General features: G+C 43.2%; 2 protein-coding genes across 5 annotated transcripts in view; both read right to left on the bottom strand.

Annotated features, from left to right (window-relative positions):
- The window catches only part of disc1 (DISC1 scaffold protein), a 39,086-nt gene extending 30,721 nt beyond the window's left edge, over nucleotides 1–8,365 (bottom strand). For 2 of the 3 annotated variants that reach the window (XM_079280718.1, XM_079280720.1), the window contains exons 1-3: nucleotides 7,766–8,365; nucleotides 2,301–3,184; nucleotides 986–1,055 (exon numbers count right to left, since the gene is read on the bottom strand). In XM_079280718.1, the coding sequence (XP_079136844.1) occupies nucleotides 986–1,055; nucleotides 2,301–3,184; nucleotides 7,766–7,835 (1,024 nt within the window). In that variant the 5' untranslated portion in view covers nucleotides 7,836–8,365. Of the gene's footprint in view, nucleotides 1–985; nucleotides 1,056–2,300; nucleotides 3,185–7,364; nucleotides 7,411–7,765 lie in introns of those variants that run through there. The other variant, XM_079280719.1, reaches the window with a different exon arrangement.
- Nucleotides 8,366–11,475: 3,110 nt separating this feature from the next.
- tsnax (translin-associated factor X) lies at nucleotides 11,476–17,706 on the bottom strand. 2 transcript variants are annotated; one of them, XM_079280667.1, is made up of 6 exons: nucleotides 17,444–17,706; nucleotides 16,342–16,419; nucleotides 16,105–16,219; nucleotides 15,759–15,889; nucleotides 12,562–12,683; nucleotides 11,476–12,098 (listed from the first exon to the last, which is right to left on the bottom strand). In XM_079280667.1, the coding sequence occupies exons 1-6, from the start codon at nucleotides 17,457–17,459 to the stop codon at nucleotides 11,721–11,723; spliced, it is 840 nt and encodes a 279-aa protein (XP_079136793.1). In that variant the 5' UTR covers nucleotides 17,460–17,706; the 3' UTR covers nucleotides 11,476–11,720. The 2 variants fall into 2 exon arrangements, with proteins under 2 accessions (XP_079136793.1, XP_079136794.1); XM_079280668.1 differs by having other exon boundaries at nucleotides 12,574–12,683.
- Between the last annotated feature and the right edge of the window lie 3,148 nt (nucleotides 17,707–20,854).

Genomic DNA, 20,854 nt, shown 5'->3' with positions numbered 1-20,854 from the left:
ACGGGGGTGGAAAAGAACTGGTCAGAGAGAGCGATGCACAATATCTGAAGGCAAACAGAAAGCCTGAACAGACACACTGACCCAAATAATCACTCCGCTTAAATAGATCAAGGTCTGCAGCAGATGTTGGCATTTATTCTTGTCATAAGGTCCAAGAAATGGGTCAGAATACAGAAAATAAACTTTTCTCGGACCAAACTCTTTTCTGGAGACAGATTGAAAATAAAGTCCAGATTATATTTTAGGTTTGACGACTTTCCCACGAAGTCTTCAGAGTTAAAAACATCAAAAGCTGTTGGTGTTAAAGCCCCGGGTTGTTCTTGTAAATAAATGTGGATTTTGCTTCAGCTTCAGTAGTTTCACAATGTCCAGGTTTTAGTTGAACTTGGCTGATTGATGAGCACTAAGGTGTCGACATCCAACCGGTCAAAGCTTCGGCTTATGACACAGAAAAAACACTGAGGTCAGCGTCAACTCAACTCACCAACTAATCATCAAAGCAACACGTATCTAAACATAACACTACGATTTGATCTTTTTATTAATCGCAGTGAAAGTCGCTAAACTCTCCAGTGAGTTTGATTTAAAATGTGTCAGAGCCAGAAAACAACAAACCATTTCTTCAGCTCTAATGTGCAGCCTCACGTGCTTCATCAAACATCCACGGCTAATTCAGTCAGCAAGAAATCCAACAAAGACAACTGGGCCCGACTGAACACATCAGTGAAACATCGACGTGAATGGAGAATCCCAAAGAGTTACTGTGTGTTACGCTGCTGCAACGCTCTGTCCCTCTTTAAATTATATTGTATAAAATAAAACAGAGGATAAAATCATTTTTTCAAAAATTAAGAGTGGTAAAAAGATTTTTTTTAAAAGGCGTGAAACATGTCAGAAGATCAAAGAAGCTCTCTGCAGTCCATCCACACCTGCAGTACGCGGTAGCTGAGACGACTCGCTTATTAAACTGAAAGTCTTCGCTCACCTGCGTCATAGTCGTCATCCTGAATGGCTTTCTGCTGGAGCCTCTGCAGCTTCAACATCATGGACTCAATCTGAAGGGCAGACACAACCGGCAGAAGACGCAACAGATTACCCAACGGTCCACAGGGCAATGCACTTCAAACAGTCGCCACAGGCCAAACAAAACAGTAGTGTGGGTGCAATGACCATCATTCCAAAGTGACACCAGCTAAGCAAGTTGAGGACTGGATATGCAGTTTAAAAGATCGACCTTACTACAGGGATTTCACCTGACTAGTACGTTAACTCCTATACATTCAGTGTCTGGTTGGATCGGCGGCCTAATTACAGTAAAATATCCTAACTGCTATATCTTGTTATTAGAGAAGCAATTCCTAAACTCCTGGCTGTGTCCATTCATATCTCAGACCTCCTATCCTAACTTAAGAAATCCTAACTGGAACTGTAAACGAATTCTTCTGTCGGCACTCGTCCTGTCATTAATGTGTCTGTTTATATAATATGTAATACTCGGGATGGACAAGCCATAATATCATCGGCACTCACAAGTGGCTAGGCTGGCATTGCTATCACTGACAAAAACAATAACAATTTCCCCTTTCGATCCAATTAGAAATGAACCATCTTGGCAGTGTATATATGTAGATATATATATGTAGATATATATATTACAACATATTATGTTGTCCACTACCTTTATTGTCATTTACAGACCCAACAGCCGTGCTGCTGACATTTTTGCCAGTTATTTTGAAGTTAGGACGAGGTTTATGCCATCTTAACCGAGGATTTCTAACTTGGGAAACTCTAAGGACCTTACGAAGTTATGAAGGTTCTGTGATAGCCTTCTTCCTTTCCTAAGATAAGATGTTTCGCTGTTTCTGTAATGCCAAAAATCCTAAATGTCATCCTAAACTGAGATAAGACAGGATTTCAGGCTTAGGGAGTTCCTGTAATGAGACCCCATGACCTCAAAGTATATAGTAAAGAGTAGGCTGATGGATCTACATGTGTGTTAATCTTGTAGGTGCTCAGAAAGATATGTGGTAACACTCACATTTCCTATTTTGTTGTGGGTCTTAAAGAAATAGTCTGATATTTTGGGAAACGCGCTTGTTTCGTTTCTTGCCGAGAGTTCGATGAGCTCTCATGAGAGGTATCAATCTTCTCTAACTTTTGTCAGGAAAGCAAATACTGTATATGTGTTTCCCAATATGTCAAAGTATTCCTTTAAAAACAACATCTTGGTGTTTGAGTCTTGATTCTGAAGCTGGTATTGGCATTGACATAAAGTCAATAAAGGCGATCGTGCCCACCTTGGTGTGCGTGCGGTTGTTTTGGAGGCAGTCCTGCAGCACGCCCTCGTACTTCTTCACCAGGTTGTCCCAGCCGTGGTCGGAGGCGGGCGTGGCGCTCTCGTAGCCGGAGGAGGCGGAGGCGGTGTCTGAGTCCACGGACAGCGAGGAGGTGATCTCAATGTCCAGAGACCGTGAGTCACTGTCAGGCGTGAACTCCCCCAGACACTCTCGCCAAAACCTGCCGCCCAATGACTGCTCCTCTCGCTCCGCCCGGCTGCTTGGAGAGCAGGACGGTGGTGATTGGACAAGACTTGAGTGTTTTGAGACATTGTGCCCAGTGGACAAGGCTGCTGGGTTTGTCCGAGGCGAACGAAGTGCTTCAGTTGACCGACTTCGTGGTTCTGGTTGCCAGGGCGCTGTGGCAGTGGTTGCGTCTGTCCTCTGGCTGGAGTTGAGAGACTGCCGGATGAAACTGAAGCTGGAGTTAAAGGAGTCCTCTTGTGAGTACCGGACGGCCGGGCTCGGCCTTAACCTGAGTTCCTTCTGAGGCAGAGAGGACGGACCCTGGTGGCGGGATGCACCATGACTGGCCCTGTAGTCCACGTGAGGAAGAGGTCGGGTGACAGAGCAGAGAAAAGTCGTACTCTTCCAGGAGCTACATGTGAGTTTATCGGGATGTTGCTCATTCTGAGCGCTGCGTCCCTCAGTGATGTCAGTGTGACGTCCGGATTCTCCGTTCCAAATGCAAGTGGACCTCCCTTCCTCCTCCTCCTCCTCCTCCTCCTCCTCCTCCTGCCCATGAGTGGTGCTCTGTAGTCTGGACTGCTCTCCTCTCATGTACCCCGGTCTTCGGTGAAACCTCTTACGAGCGGAGCTGGCAGCTGTCCCCGAAGCTCTGCCACCTGTCGATGCAGAGATTAACCATTAAGCTGGACAACACGGTCATGAGGAAGATAACGAGTGAGCTCATAGAACTGGCAGGATTAGCTGAGTCATCAGGAAAATGTGGAGCTAAATGTGCCACCAAGCGTTCTGATCGTGATATAACCGAACCAAAGCGACTGCCTCCCCCCCCGCCCTCAGAGCTAGCATCGCTAACTGAGTGACAAACAACTTGGGCAGATGTCTGACAGTTCCCAGAGTTCTGCTCCAGCTGTTGGGAAATACCAAAGCCACGCCGTCATTTTGAGTTTAGGCCCGCCTCTCAGCGGAGCAGTGGACTGCATGAACAATACTTCCCGAAGTTACATTTGAATCGGTTTGCCTTTGAAAAACAAAGTAAAGCTCAATGAATGTGATTCATGTTGGAACAAAAAACAAACACAACTGCGAGCTTTAAAAACCTCCCTGACATCATCATGGATCACCCTATGAAGTTGATGTGGTTAGTTATAAGCCAACTGTTGCCTCCACATCCAGTGGATACAGAGTAACAGGGAGAATTCTCTTCGGGTCCGTGACTATAAGCAACTCCTTCCACATGTGTACATGTAGTCGTTTGATTAGTTGTTAATTCATTTGATATTGATTAGTGCAGCTTTAAATACAAGATGGACAGACTAGTGACAGGAAAAACTGATCAAGCAGAAATCAATAAGCCAATCGTTCTCTCCGGTTCACTGTCGCCACAGTGGGAAGGTCCTTATCTCAAGTTGAACTTGTGTTTGCGCAACAGAAAGGTGCAAAGAAACACGCAGCCCTCATATTTACCTCATATTGTGACTGTTAGAATGACATGTTAAGGGATTATATGCCAACCCGAGCAATGAGAAGTGATAGAACATCAGAGTAAAAACAGCTCTAGCTCTGAAAGTGCAGCGTGATGATGAAGACCGGTTCAGAGCGGGACACCTGCTGCAGCTCCACGGGATTAATACATGTAACGTGCAGGATTCAGAGATGGAGAAAGGCTGAAATGTTGGATCAAAAGCCCCTTTGTGTACAGCTGCGTCGCACCCTCCTTCACTTCTGGCTCTCAATTTTCTCTTCCCACACACGCGCGCACACACACACACACACACACACACAGACTTTTGTACTGAGAACACTGGGAGCATTCAGACTACTGTCATTGTAAAACCCTGTTACACTTAATGACACAATTATACATTAGTTACAATCAAACACATGTGTACCTTGTAAGGACATCACATTGTACTGACACTTTTCTCCCCAATGGGAGCTCAGGTATTCTGTTTATAGCTAGGCATCAAACAAACCATGATCCTCCAGTGATGTCACTACTAAAGCCTCATGTGACTGGAGAGGAAGAGACATCAGAAGACACGACTTTAAGGGAGAGTTGGGATGTCAGTTTCAGTTGATCGGCAGGGAGAGCAACACAGGGGTGTTCCCATTGTGCTGTGTGGCTTCTGTCCACACTAAAGCTCAGGTTGCGTACAGCTCCATTAGTGTTGCTCTACAGACGTGGCCACTGTTCCATAACCGATCCAAGAAACACAACACTCTCCGTAGGTACCAAACACAACCGTCCACCATCTGTTGAGGCCAAGATAGAAAGTGGAGCGCACTCAAGAGAGTGAAAGAACGAAAAGGGGAAGCACCCGTTGATGGAAAGTGGTCCTGTATCCCCGTCATGCTTCGATTACACAAAGACAGCTCTTCTCAGTAAAAGGGAAGGAAATGCCTCAGGGCCCATTGTCTGTGGGGGGGGGGGATCGACATCTCGGGTTGAAGTCCCTCAGAGGTGTGTCATTTGCTGCTTCCTGCCAGGCTTTGTGCTAAAATAGTTTGCCAGGAATTCCGGCAGAAACGGCAAATAAGCAAGAGGGAGACCCACCAGCGAGGGCCGAGCGATCCCACTGCATCAATAACAGCGTTCTCATTGCGGCTCGTTGCTCGTGTTGAGGAGCACAAAGTGTGGGAAAGCATCTCAGCCAGAGGAGGCTAGATTATTCACCTTAGGGCAGGCATGTCCAAAGTCCGGCCCGCGGGCCAATCACGGCCCGAGGTCAGATTTTATACGGCCCGCGCCTTCTGTCTTAAAATGCATTATTTATGGCCCGCCAGCACAGTCAAAACGGAATGAATAAATCATACAAATTCAACATGCAATTCCTATTTTTACCTCATGGTGGCAGCACCACTCTGTAACTGTCTGGCTGTTTGAAATTGGCTCTGACCCTTGAACTGTCATGGCTACGGCAAGTAAAAAAAGGAAAGTCGATAATGAGGGCCGCCGCTTCCAGGAGAGGTGGAGATCGCAATATTTTTTTCACCGAAAACCGAAACAACTGTGTCTCCCTAATTTGTCATGATGCCTTGTGTAAGGAATATAATGTAAAGAGACACTACGAGACCAAACGTGCTAATGCTACAACAAGCTATCAGAGAGCGTCCGTGCTAGAAAAGTGAAGCAACTCCAAGATAACTTGGCCACACAGCAGCGGTCCCTTTCACATGAAAACATCATCAAAGTAAGCTGCGGAGTGGCCGTGGTAATTGCTAAACATGACAAACCTTTTACGGAATGTGAGGTTATCAAAGACTGTGTTATGAAAATAGCAGAAAACATTTGCCCCGAGAAGAAGACAGAGTTTGCTAATGTTTGCCTGGCTCGTAACACTGAAGAGCTATCATCAGATACGAAGAGACAACTTGATTTTTTTCGTGAGCCTGTTTCATGTGTGTTGAATTTAAATGTTAGACAACTTTTCATCACCCTCACTAAGTCATATTTAAGATTGTCTTGAGGTGAGAGTATTGATCGGTTCCTATGTAATTAGCTTTTAGATGGCTTGTTCTTTGTTATCTGACTTTCAAGATGTGAAAGAAAGGCAGAATAGTTGTTGAGATGTGTTCAGACATGAATGCTTACATTTGGTTACATTGCTATTTGCTGTCATTGAAAATAAAATGATAAAATAATGTATGTATAGGCTACTTGTATTGTTTAAAATAATGTCAGCAGGGACTGTTGGCCCTTGGGCATTTTCACATTAGCAAATTTGGCCCTCTTTGAAAAAAGTTTGGACACCCCTGCCTTAGGGGATCAAACAGGCCCTCCTCAGAGCCCGGAGGTTAAATGACGCATCCCATTGGCTGCTGAAAGTGCTTCGGCACGTGAGCAGAGGAATGCAGAGGATCTCATAAACACACAAACGTTTGCAGAACAAGCTCAGCACCCTGAGACACACACACACACACACACACACACACCAGCAAATCTGCTTACAGCGGCCTCCTGAGAAGCAGCACTGCTCGGCAGATGTGCAACACCTCGCCACTTGTGACCGACCACGGCAACAGAAATAGGGAAATGAAACTTGTTTGACAAAGAGTATGACCAATGGTGACCGAGAAGTAAATCAAAAAAACAAAACCCCCGTCTATAATGGCTGACAGGAAACAGAACTATAATGTACGATAGTCCAGATTTCAATCTCTGCTCTGGTGATACTTTTATAAGAAAACAGCTCCACACTTCCTGTATGATCACACGTGGATCATAAACAGAATATCGTTGAGCTGAGTGGAGATGCAGTACAGCAGCGGGAGACTGACACCCAGCAAACCTAAAATACTCTTTCATTTGTTGCTCGTGTGTTAAATGCCAACATTGAACTGACAATTCGACGTCCATTATACCAAATGAGTAATTGTCACATGACATGGCCTCATCACCCGATGTTTCTTATATCTTATCATGATCATTTGATACATGGATTCATTTGATTTATTGAAAATGTCAACAATGTGTTGGACAATAAATGTCAGTGATCTTACCAGCTGTTTTACAGTAGGAGATCCCGAGCTGTCCTTTGTAGCGTGACATTAAACTAATTTGAAAAAGGGGATTTTTGTTCCGCAAGGAAAGTTGTGTTGCTTTTGTGAGATGTTAAACAAAAATAGCAGCGGTAGCGGTAGTCTGGTTATAAAGGGTTAGAATGAAGACAAGTGATTATGGACCGCCTGTCAGAAGCAGTGCTGTGTTACTAGAAAGTCTGTATGCAAAACATGCAAGTAAAGTTATGCAAGAGAGATAATATGCAAAGGGCCATCATATGTCTCTCCACATTGACTACATATTCAGAGGGGAGAAGAACCTCACTCATCACCTACCGTCATCAAAGAAAGTTCACGTAACAGTGAGTGAGTGTCCGTGTGGACAACCAGCTGGAGGACTCCATCCACACTGTTTATTCAGTGACACTGAACTGCACAGTGCAAATAACAAGGTCTTGTTTTGGAAGAGTTGGACCGGCGCTGTTAACAGCAGTGAATACAACATTCAGACCCGCTGCACACACTCATGTAAGCACTCTGCTGGTGTATTTCTTTCATCTTTACTTTATTCTAACTGACTTACCCCCTTATTTCATTGCATAATGACTGTTTGTTTCTAATTCTAAAGTAATGTGTACAGCTCCAAACCAGACTTCATCGTCGTCCCTTCTGCTGAAAAGCTACTGATGAATATTGACAGCAGTTGATAAGTTTGAACCATAAAAAGCCTTCTTTACCTTCCATGACTTCGCAGTGGTGAAGCAGAGAGTTGCTCCGACATTCCAGCCCCATCAGTCCAGCAAACATCTTCCCACCAACAACCAGCTGTGTGTGGGCAGAAGTACGCGAGTATCAGATCCCGGTGCTGCTGTACATGCATGGAGTTACATCGACCATGTTTTAGAAGAAGTGCAGCCAGCCAGTGGGACTGATCTCATTTCCGTTGTGGAAAAATGAACCCAGGCTTTGCTTTTTCTCCCCGCTTTGGAATGACGTGTGAAACCGGCTTTCCTCGCGCGCTCCTTTGTCCATAACAAACATTTCCTGACAGTATTGATAGCCTACTCGCACTTCAGAGTCTTACATTTCTTCTCTGCGGCAAACAAGTGGGTTGCGCATGAACAAGACGGTCTTGGAGAGAGGAAAAGAAAAGATCCTCATGTCATGTTTCTTGTGGAGAAATGGAAGAACAAAAACATCCCACGGTTTGGTGCAGCATAATGGCAGAAGAGGCCAAATTCATTTAAATGTGTGTCTCATCAATGAGCGATCAGTAATCCGTTATTCGTTGCGCCCCTGCGTCGTGCGTCGTGTTGGAGCAGCGCGAGGAGCGCGAGGAGCTCCTACGTGTTCGGGAATTTGACTCCAGACTCCTTCAGACCGCCTCATCGCCACAGCAGTCAGCCTATGAATGCTGCGGCGGACACATCACCGGGTCAGCGGCTGCTGTTTCTGTGTGTATATGCATATGCACGCTTTATTTATTTTTGGAACATTACAGCTACAGCTGGTGGAGGAAAAATGTAATATTTAAATCGAAAAACATGCAGTCATACGACCTCCAACTCTGTTAAAGTCACAAACTATTACAATGTCCAATGCACAAAGTTGGGATGTTGTAATGAACATTATTATTATTGGCATTATTGTGTTTTGTTTAGCATTTTAAACGTGCAAAGGTAGCTACTAGGGCTGTTTACATTTAAATGAAATCAAAATGACACAAAACAAATCTAAAAGTGGGTAGAAATAAAGACTTTGACATCAATCATATTTTTTTGGTTTTGCAATGAGAGTCGTAACAAATTATTGTTTCAATGGCTCTTGTTCTATTTGGTTGTCAAGCAATGAAATGGAATAACTTGACATATATTTGGACACGTGTCCCTGCACTGTTTACACCGTTTACAGACTACTCAAATGTATTTAAAATATAGGTCAAGTAATTGTTCGTGTGCAAAAATGCATGTTATTTTGCATATTTTTAGACGCCCCTAATATCCTGACGTAAAAACAAAAGTCTTCCTTTGTTCATGCAGCGAGGGAATGAATGAGAAGAGACCCCACATAGAGCAGAGTCTTTTCATCCTCCTTCCCACACATCCAAATGTTCCTTTCATTCAGCGCGGCTGGCTGATGGACAAGACTCCGTGACAAAGAGCTCAGTTCAGCCGACACAACAGAGGGCAGCCTTCATACTTAGTTAGGCTACACTGTCGAGGGCAGGAGAGATGTGTTCGATCTAGTGCCATCACCTGTCAAGTATTAATAATTGGAAGCAAAATGAATCCGCTGACGGCATGCCTCTAAGGGTTTTGAACGTTTTGAAAACCTGAAAAACTATTCTCCAGCACGCATTTTGACTTAAAGTTTTGAAATGAGCTGGAATGGGATTTTAAATTTAACCTGCAAGGATTCTAGGAGGGCACCCGACATCGCCCTGCAGTCATGCGACTTTTAGGATGAGTGCAGTACCACGATTCATCCACCAGATGGAGACATAGACTGTTTTGTCACGGAAGGCTGAGGCTGGGCTGTTCGTTGCATGGAGGAAAGCTGCAAATCTTCCTCCATGCAAATGAATACAGATAGCTGGAATCGACTCGGACACAATCCAGAGACATTGGAGTAGCCAGTAGCAGCGTTGACTTGCACGTGAACACAACTTTTAATCACAAAACAGCCACAGTTCAACATAATTTGTTGTGGTTATGGCTTTATAAAGTGAAGAAGACTTAAGTAACCAGTGGAATCTGTGTTTTTTGCTCATTTAGTTGCTTGGTGTTTCATTAATGTAAAATGAAATGAGCTTTTAGACGACCTTCCCGTTATGTGAGTATGAAGGATGAATACGTTGCTGCTACATGTTTAACATGTCCTTATGTTTTGTTGCAACGTGCACAACTGCCTTTGGTACTGGGGTCGCTCGGGTTCAAAGTAAAAGAGCTGTATGCGCCGACATGTTGAGGGCCGTTTAGAGGCAATCAAAATGCTTCCAATCTCGGATCTTGCACCATAATTAACGCCATGGCTCTGGTTGCTATATGATTAGAAACTGTGTTGAATGAATGGGGATTCACCCTGATCGATTTATTGTTTGAAAAGTCTCTTACATGTCTTTGATTTTAAAAAGGCAAGTTTACATGAACTCCTCTGTACAAATTTAGCAGGCGAACACTTAGGTTTGCTAACGTTAGCTCGCCATGCTGTAAACATTCGAGTCTCCTCCTTTGTGGTCGCGTCCCACTGCACAGCACATAGAAGGCATGTTTGAGAGTGGGCTTGGACCTGAAACCCATTATGGTACTTTTTGGAGCGGTTGTGAAGTCAGCTGCAAGCTGTATGGCTTCATACCTTAAAGTAGTTACTCTTTACAAAAGAAATGTGGCTTGAATTATTATATTTTTGTCTCACACAGGTGTAATTTACCACATTGCTAATTTCTGCATTGCAAACTTGTCATAGCAGCAGATGCACAGCTGTAACTAATAACGTTAACGATGGCGTTAACGATTGCTACGATTCAGTTCAGGTGTGTGACATGAAGTCTGGATGTAATGCAGCCCTCGTTAGTGTCATTAATTACACCTGTGCTGTCAGGTCTGGGTTAACGAGCTCGTTTGCATTAATCCTGCTGATGCATGTCGTCTCCAGCAGTGTATCATATTTCTACAAAATGTTTTTCAGTTTTATGCTGAAGATTCAAGTTAACCATTTGTAGTACTCATAGAGTTGAATTCAATGAAAACCCTTTCTCTCACTGCCGATAGAAAGAACACCAAGAGCCGTGCTGTGACAGATGATCTTCTTTGTGGTTGAATACCAAATGCCTAACATTTTTAGACATGAAACTGAATTAATCAGAGACGGATAATGTTTCATCCTAAAGCGCCACGTGATGAGAGATGAGCGGTTGCAGGCCGTGAAGCACAACAGCTGCTTCAGGACAGAAAGAGGAAAACTTAGAGGTCATGTTGCAGTAGACTCACCAGTTACACGTTATCTTAAGTTAAATCTGACTCATGCAGGCAATACTCTGAGGCCATCTATGAACACAGCAGCATTGTCTGTCTGGATGGTAATAATTACCACCATCAGATGAACAGGTGAGACAATAGCAGGAGCGTATTGGTTCTCTGCCAGGAATATTTCTTAGCGTGCTCAAAACCGTATGAATTTATGTCATTGCAGTGGTGAGGACTGTTAAGAGGGTAGAATAAGGAAGTAATGGGTTGTGTGTGTGTGTTGTACGTGCCAGAGAACAGGCACGTACGATGTACAAAGGTCACATGATCCTCCTCCACACAGTATGCAGTGTGTGCAAGCAGCCAATAGTTCTATCTTAGATTATCTGTGTGTGACAGAGAGAGGGGAGGGCAGAGAGCAAAAATAAAACACACATCATCAAAGCAGCTTAAAGACTGGGAGAGCATGGCATATTTGGCACAGAACTTTTATTCATGCAAAAACAACTGAAGTCATCAGATCCTTATCAAAGAAAAATAATCCATTGTCTATTGTAACACTGTTTTTATTCGAACAATAAAAACAAAATTAACAAGCATGTCACGAACCATAATCAAACATCCGTCAAACCCCGTTAAAAATACAGAAACGTCAAACCGGAGCACAACTAAAGCGGCCAATGACGCCACAGAGATCGTGAACAACGTTGCAGAGGCTGCGCGGGACTCAAACCACTCCTTCCTCGGGGTCGAGGTGTGCGGTCCTGCTGGAGAACACGTCGGCCAACATGTGTTTGGGGATTTCTGAGCCGCGGACGCGCAGGGCGTAGCAGGCGTCCTCCACTTTGCCCAGGCTCTGCCGCAGCGTGTGCAGCTTCTTGGACACCTCGTACGGGCCCGTGTTGCCGATGTAGGAGAAGCCGTCGTGGATCTGCCGCAGGAACTGGCTCAGCTGGAAGGGCGTGTCGATGTCGCCGTTGCCCACGCTGCTGATGCACATGCGCATCAGCTCTCCGGTCAGGTCGGCCACGCCGAGCAGGTAGTCGGAGGGCGTCACCTGGAAGGTCAGGACCGGACCGCCTGCCTGCGGCGCTTCGGCTGAGCCCTGAGACGGAGAACACGACGAGAAAGAGACAGAGATTACACTTTTAGGGATGATTGCTTTTAGACAGATTGTGCCTAGAAATTCTTCTCCCGGCAGGATTTACACAAAAGATTCACGCAGACAGCAGTATTTGCAAAATGTGATTGTTATGTTGTCTCCCTCTGCTTCGGCCGGGCTTCAAATATGCAAACTCCAATTTTTCTCAAGCACGGTGATGATGCTTTGACTCCAAAATATTGAGGTTCAAGCAATTTTGCCTGCATCAACGGGCACCCGTCGTCTCCGTAAAACAGCCGGCTGAGTGGATAAAGTGACATATTGACACATAATTGTGGTACAAGGTTACACCCAATGTTGCCTTTGTGTGCCATACCTCCGTACTGCAGCCAATACTGAGATGGCTTTGCTACTCTACATGAGAAGACAAAACAAACACAAGTGCATGCAGCATCTTTAAATTTACCTTGTCATCTACCTTCTCCGGTCTCATGAACACCAGACTGGCGTTGATCTCCTCCAGGCTGATGAGGCTGCGATGGCGGATGTAGTGCAGGAAAGACACGGCCTCCACATACTCCTGGATTCCTAAATGCATGAAATCACGTTGAAATGGACCGCCAACGGAATACATCCAGATATTTCACTGCTCCAGCTGTCGAACCTAAATGCGTTGAGGGTATTTTCTCCATGCGTTTGAGATTTACTAATAATCACCATTACTAAAAAGAGGTCAGCTGTGTATCAGATGAGCACGGCACGTAGAGTGTGCATAAACACTACATGCTATCTGTACAGTGTAGATCTAGATAATGACTCAAATAAAACCTGTTTCCTGTCGCTGTCGTTTTGATTGTGGTCTTTTTTCTTTTTGGTAGCGATCTGCGATGACCTCATTTGTTTTCTGGCCCCGTGTAAACAACTATCAAATAATCACAGGACGGAAGACTTTGTGTCTGAAGTTTACTTTCGGAACGGCAAATGAACTTCAAAAGAGGGCGCCTCCCATCTCAGCGTAGTGAACCGCTACAGAGGCGAGAAGAGAACGTGGTTCGTCTCCACCTCATTCGTCACCTGACTTGACTTCAGAGCTTAGTCATGATGCATTTTTAAAGGACTCCCAAAAAATATGCTCTCAGTCAGTGTCTAACTCTGAGCGATGGAGTCCTGTGCTTAGACACACTTTCTGCCAAACTCTGAAAGGTTTTGGTTGTTTCCAAAGAGAGATTTCTGTCATTGTGAATCAACACTGTGTGGACACACGTGTTTACATTCTTACTAACCGTCCGTGAGCTGACTGCGTTTTACATCCGCAGCATCTCTGTGCTATTTCTGGCTCCGGGAACACTGCAGTGCACCCGATGCGCCCTTGGTACGTAGAGTGAGGTACGTTGTGTTATTATTTCACACATATATCATAATCTATGCACATGTTTACATTCTCAGGTGCCAGTTTCATATGCTAATTGGGCAGCACTTCATTACGAATGAAGTTATTGATCAACTTTTTAAATTTAGATGATCTGGGGTTTTCTCAGAACTTGTTTTTTTGCTGATTAAGCATTCTCGTATTTACTGTTATGGAGAAATAGTTACTATTTACAGAGTCATGGGCTTTAAATGAACTGCTTACAAGAGGGACCATATCCTATTCTCATGTAGAAAGTACTAGTCGTCATTTGACACATTTTCCATGACGTTTATCAACAAAAACCAAACATCGCCAGTGGGCTTAGAGTGAATCTAAGAGGGACAGGAAATGACATGAAAAGGTGACACAGGCTTTGAGGCAGGCAGAGTTAGTTCCTGAGTTTCCTGCCAGGAGCTGTTATTTAGTCTGAAGCAGAGGTTACCGTCGGTCACGAGACTGCGAAAAAAAAGAAGATAAAGGTTGATGTCTAAACAATGACTCAAGGAAAAGAGATTTTACTGGCACAGCTGTTGGAAAAGTTGAGGCCCGACTGCATCAGTAGTTTTAACAAACATTTATGCATGGCCGAAGATAATTTACAGATTAACTGAGCTCAATGTTTGACCACCGAGTGGTTCACTGAGCTGCAGGTGAACTCTGGGAAAAAAAGCCATGCCGGTACATTTGTGTTTGCACCGTCTCCAAGCTGCTAGCTGGGTCAAGCTGAAGAGCTTATCCCGGAGCCGTGCCGCCCTGTTATCAGTGGCAATTAGTTCAGATTTAGCCCACAATGTCGTTGTTGGTCTTTATATATATATCAACAACAAAAAAAGCAGACCCATTACACAGGCCTGGAGACTTCTGGTCCAGCCAAGATTATCTGGAGAGGCCGAGCAGCGAGCCCAGTCTCAATCTAATAAAAACGATAAAAATGGGGATTGGGGGGGGGGGGGGTGAAGCGTCTAATTGGTGGGAACCGCCACTGGTCACGTCGCGGATGTTGCAGTGGTGATTCCTGAGTGACCGCAATCTAAAAACGACTTCCCCAGCTCCTAGATAACGGCTCACCCTCGCTCCCTGTAATGCTTTTCGCCGAACGCCGCAGACACGGTGGCTACGCTAACAAAAACCGACATTGATGCAAGTGGGGAAACAAGTTGATCAGAGTTTTATCAGGGCGTGTCCATCATATCCAGGCCTGCATCAAGGTCACGCTCTCACACTGTCAGTGACTTTGCAACAAAGAGGACGACTCAGGGGACCCCAGTCCAGCAGAGATCCTAATTACATTCTGGACCACGGCCCCTTAGTGGAGCTCGTTTCTCAAATCAGGAATTTATTATTACATTTGAAGAAATGAATGCCAGACTTTATGCATTACTCAGCTACACAAGGCAGCCTCGTTTAGCATGAGGGATGGGATTGAACAGCATGTGATTAAATGTAACTCAATGTGATCAAGTCATTGTCGTAAAATGATGTGCTCATGGCAGATTAGAATGCAGGACAACTAGGACTCTTTGCACAGAAGGTGAATAAGATTAGAATTACTGTATAAAACTGAGACAGATTTATGAAATGAAAGATATATTTGTATGCAATATATTGAAAGAAATTATATATGTGGTGCAATTCCTGACACTGCATTCCAAGTGGCATACTTTTTCTTTTTTACTGTTAGCACGTACTGCAGCTGCCCTTGCGAAGTACGAACTGTCGATTTGGGCAAACTACTTCATACCATGGCACCTTGACCTTTGACCCCCTTGCTCATATATTGCTGTGCACAGGATTGTGGGTCACAATAGCCAGAAAAGCATGCCGGCTCGCAGACTGCAAAATGCCACCGGATGCAAATTCTGCATTTGACATACTATATATTGGGACATACCAAATGTCTCTGGCATACTAAATAGTATGGTATTATGGGTATTGGAGGACACAGGCTGTAATGTCAGCAGTCCCTTGAGCTGAACATGCTGATGTTCAGCAGCAACCTGAGGGGAACATGAATGTTTGTGCAAAATGTCGTTGAGATATTTCAGTCTGGACTAAAGTGGACACACAACCATCCCTACAGCAACATCACTAGAGTGGCAGAAACGTTAGCTTGTTGCCTTATTGTACATGGCTCTATATCCGAGCTGCTAATTTATGCTAGAATATTTATAAGTTTCTCATTAACTGGATATAAACCTATCAACGATTTTTGAAAAGGACCAAAAGTATTTTCTGGGTCAACGGAAACTCACCTGCTGTGAAAGCTCTGTGAAACTGAAAGATGTCCTCTCCTCTGAGTTCTTCTGCAATTTGACCAATTTTCTGCCTGACTGCATCCAGTTTCACGTCCGCTTCTTTCAGAATATCATCTGCATTTGGTACACTTCCAGCCCCGGGGGAACACACAGAATAAAAATTAGAAATGCAAAGTCTGCAAGATACATGTTGCTTTAAAATTCTCTCCAAAGCAGAAGTTACATTGCGTTATTCAAACAACCGTCTCTTGAAACTGGAAAAAAATCTTGTCAAACATGTCAATCATCAAATTAGCGCGAAATCCTCTAACACGTTCCAAACTGGTGTTGCGACAGTATATACCTGGTCACTCTATGTAAAAGAAAAATGGTCCTCTTGCTTTCGATGGTGACGTCTCGACTGATCTTAACGAGACGCTCATGTTTGTCGTGTTTGGTGTCGAGCTCCTGTTGGAAAACTTAAAAGAGAGGAGGAAAAACAAAAAAAAGGTTAGTTTGAGTGATAATGTCTTAACACATATGAAATTACAGCAGAACATTTGGGTGGAGAATGCAGTGAAAATGCTGAGGATGCAGTTACCTTTGAAAGCAGCAATGACAGGTGAGGATGAGTTGGCATCCTGCACCGCATCAGCGTTTCTCCGGGGACATCCTTCACCTGACACGAGGCAGAAAGAGTCCGGTGAAGCTGCAGCTCGTCTTCAATAATAAGTCACTTTCTCTAAACTGGCCTTGGCAAATCAGAGAGGCGCTCCACCGACTTGGTACATGGAGACAAGTTTAGTCATATTTACCCTGATGTATTTAGACGTGAGCTGTGGACTTAAAGACTACATATTTAACGGTCTGTGTAACAAACTGTGGATATGAAGCTTTTAAACACACAAGGTGTACATACAGCATGGGGTACTAACAAAAGACATCAGTACAGAGATGCATTGTGGGAATTGTAGGATCTGGATTTTTTTTTTTTAGCTTGACCAATTTTTCGGAGTCAAAATTAGGATACTTTGACAATTTGTTTATTATATTTTTTATTTCATTATAGTTATTTTTAAATCCGTCTCTTCACCATACGTTCACAAACTTAATGCAAGTGTAATACTGGAGAACCTCTTGAACTGAAGCAAATGTAATAACTGCAAAATTTTTGAGAATAGTTTCATCGTTTAACACAGTTTTGAATCACAAATTCCCCGCTTAAAAAAATCATTGGTTTCAGCTTCGCAATCATGTAACGTTGTATCTGCCTAGTAGTTCATTCGTTTTCTATGATAATTAAGCGACTAGCTAACTTAGCTATTTGGAGACTAACTTTGGGTTTGCGGCATTGTTTTCTAGTCACACATTTTGAAGACCAAATCAATAATGAATTAAACGAGAAAACAGCGATCTGTTTCATCAACAATGAGAATAATTGATCATTGCAGCCCCTATGGTGCTAGGACCAACACTAACACATACAGAAACTCTGTTAGCAGTGCTGTAAAAAGAGTGGAGCAATACACGAATCATGTCTCTACAGTTCAGTGTTTACAGCTAGCATAGCACATAGCACGTGTTAATGTGAGCTAACTACTTTATTAACGACACGTATTACTGGACTTACCGCGCTGATGACAACAACCAGCAATAACCTGAAAACGTTGCTACTCTGAGTCGAGTCTCAAAACTGGACTTACCTTCTCTCCTATTCATGCCTGCGGTGTTGAAATGTCTTCTTTAAATATATTTAACACGTATAAGCTCGGGCTAGGCTGTAAGTTATTTAATGGAACTGTTTTAGCGACACAGTCCGTGCTGCCGACCGACTGTAACGAGGCAGAGTAACGTAAACTGGTGGTTTACACCCGTCAGGGGTTACAAAGAGCACCAGACAAAACAGATGCGTTTAGACATGAAAGCTACCATCGCTCAATAAAGTCTAAACATCCCACAATGCGAAAGAAATCGTGTTTACTTGTTTTTAATAACAGGCATCCATGTGGTCAGCATTATTCGCGGGGCTTCTGCGCTGTATACACACGTAGCAGGGAACGGGAAATGCATTATGGGAGATGTAGTACCATCAATTCAATTCAATTTATTTTTGTATAGCCCAAAATCACAAATTAAAAATTTGCCTCAGAGAGCTTTACAATATGTACACATTTGACATCCTCTTGTCCCGGAACCCTCACATCAGAACAGGAAAAACTCCCAAAAAACCCTTTAACGGGGAGGAAAGAGGAAGAAACCTGTGGGAGAGCAATAGAGGAGGGATCCCTCTCCCAGGATGGACAGAAGTGCAATGATGTCATGTGTAGAACAGGATAGTGAATTACAACACATTCAATGTAATTACAGCACATGCAATGTATGACACAACCACGACAGGAGGCAACACCTGGTCCAGGTAAACCCGGATACACAGGAACCTGTGAGGCGAGAAAGCACAGAGACTCTGGTGAAGAAGCAGGTCAATAATGTGCATTAATGGTATCGGTAATATGAAATAGTAATGTGAGTAATAATAAAAGTGATATTAGCAGTTGGAGTCAGCAGGGCCATGGTAGGAGGAAGGACCAGGGTCCAGATGAAACCATGCTCCATGGAAACCTGTGAGGAGAGGAAGCACAAGGACTCCGGGGAAGAGACAAAATCAGTACTGTGCATTAATGGTATCGGTAATAGGATTAATAATGTTAATCATGAAGATCGTAGTAGGTGTCAGCAGGGCCATGGCTGGTTGAAGAACCAGTGTCCAGATAAAACTGCGGTCATCCTGTGAGGCGAGAAAGCACAAATACTCCGGGGAAGAAGTAAAGTTAGTAATGAGCATTAATGGGACATCAATGCATACAGACGGAGGTGAAGAAGAGGAGGAGAGAGGTGCTCAGTGTAGGAAGTCCCCCTGTAGGTTTTGCCTATACCAGTTTGTCCATGGGCCGGTCCAAGGCAAGCCAGAGCCAGCCCTAACTATAAGCACTGTCAAAGAGGAAAGTCTTAAGCCTACTCTTAAATGTGGTGAGTGTGTCTGCCCCCCGGACTGAAACGGGAAGCTGGTTCCAAATAAGTTTTATCTGAGAGTTGAAAGACAAATCCTGATCAAAGGTAACTCCAAGATTCTTGACGGTGCTGCTGGATGCCAGCGCAATGCCATCTAGAGAAACTACATCATTAGATAACTGATTTCGGAGGTGTTGTGGGCCTAGCAGAATAACTTCAGTTTTGTCTGAGTTTAACATCAGGAAGTTGCAGGTCATCAGAATGTCACATTTGTTTTATTACGGCATTTTCCCAACATAGTCATGTCATATTTGCGAATTTTTTATTTTTTAAACAATTCAAAACATTTACAAGTAAATTAAACTTTAGACCGACCACAATTAATTGTATATTTTAAGATGTGCTTGACCTGGAACATATCCAATTCTATGTTTATACTCGTCAATATTTTTATGAAGCATTCTGTGTGTGATTGATTGTTGCAGAAACTATATTTACAAATTATAGGCATGCTCCTATGTAAAATGTATTCAATAGGGAGTGACACGTGCCCACCCTTGGAGCTAAAATAGTCTCTGTTTAAAGTAAAAACCCAGATTGAGCAACCAGACATCTCCAGACTGCCACCCTAGATTGGCCTGTGTCATTTGTTGCTATTAATGTATGTTTCATCTAACCTTTCTTGATCAGATTACTCGCTTCTCTACTGTAACCCCTCCTCCAGGCACTCCTGCAGACTGTGTACGTGCCACACGTCTGGTGCCAAGTTGAGCTTGCGCCTTGTCTCTGCACAGCACACTCCCCCGTCATTCAATCACCGGTTTCTATTATTTGATCTGTGACTGAACCCCATCAGTGTATATAATGGTATATTCAGACGATGCTTGGTGGTGCTTCATTTAAAAAAAATAAAAAATCGAATCAAAATGTGTTACAATATGCATTCCGATGGTCGTTATAAGTCCCTATGAAGCGCAATCACGAGCTTCATAACCGCCCACTAACTCATTGATCAGTCAATGTAAAACTCGCAAAATATTTATGCAAAATATTCTTTTGTTGTGTGAAAGGAATTTCACACATGCGAGCCAGGAATGAGGGCACAACACCGACGTTCAATCACGATGCCTTCAGGTGCTCCATTCAAGCTCTTATATTCGAGCTTTCGAGCTGCTGGGTTTTCTCAATTACTCTTATTCAAAATAAGTTTATGTTTTATAATATATATAGTGGATAGTTATACATCATATTTTATAATATATATAGTGGATAATTATACATCATATGATGTATACATCATATGATGCATAATGATATAAACTGTTATTGTAATGCATGATTTTAGATCTCAAGCTGCAGCGAGCTACTTTGTGCTACTGCAGGAATAACATTTGTCACATTTGTCAGCGATGCTCTAAGCCAAAACTTTGATAGCCTACATCACTTGTCCTTTAAACTGAAGTGCAGACACAAAAAACACTCCTGCACATATCTATGGATCATATGTAAATATAAGTGCTTCCTTTATTTTACCGCTCCTTTTATTTCTTCTAACTTTTATGCAGTGGTGGTGCAATAATTCAACTATTTTAGTTCAGTAAAAGTAGCATTGCCACATTGTAAATATTCTTCATCACAAGTAAAAGTGTTTTATTCAAAAGTTCACTTCAGTATAAGTACAGATTCATTAGTTCTTCGGATGTATTTGTATTAAAAAAAGAACTTCTCATTCAGTTCATTCCATGATATTCAGACTGTTGTATCATTTTTATATATTATGAATATCGTTGAATATTATTGGATGAATATTATTGGATAAATGCCTTCATCTGTAAGTAGCATTGTAATGAGGTAGCTAATGTGGAACAAATTTACTGTTGAGTAGTGTTTAGTAGCATACCATTGAAATGCTCAAGTAAAGTACAAATACCTCAAAATTGTACTTAAGCACTGTACACTACCTGAGTAGCCTACATTTACTTTTAACTGTCAGTGAACATGATTATAGAGAATAATCACTAAGGCTGCACAACTGGAGCTGTGGACTCTGGTAAAGATGACACATATTACTATATTACTGTGTGTATTGTTGTATTGATTGACCG

The sequence above is a fragment of the Melanostigma gelatinosum genome, assembly GCF_949748355.1.
Source record: "Melanostigma gelatinosum genome assembly, chromosome: 12".
Classification (NCBI taxonomy): domain Eukaryota; kingdom Metazoa; phylum Chordata; class Actinopteri; order Perciformes; family Zoarcidae; genus Melanostigma; species Melanostigma gelatinosum.
Note: the sequence above shows the minus strand (reverse complement) of the source record. Positions and strands in the feature narration are given on the sequence as shown.

Bases quoted from the DNA above. Each gene is read 5' to 3' on its own strand.
- tsnax (XM_079280667.1), bottom strand. The intron at 12,684-15,758 runs GTGAGTTTCCGT...TCATGCATTTAG, and splicing joins TCACAGAGCTTTCACAGCAG to GAATCCAGGAGTATGTGGAG. The intron at 12,099-12,561 runs GTAAATTTAAAG...TCTCCGTCTCAG, and splicing joins CGGAGAAGGTAGATGACAAG to GGCTCAGCCGAAGCGCCGCA.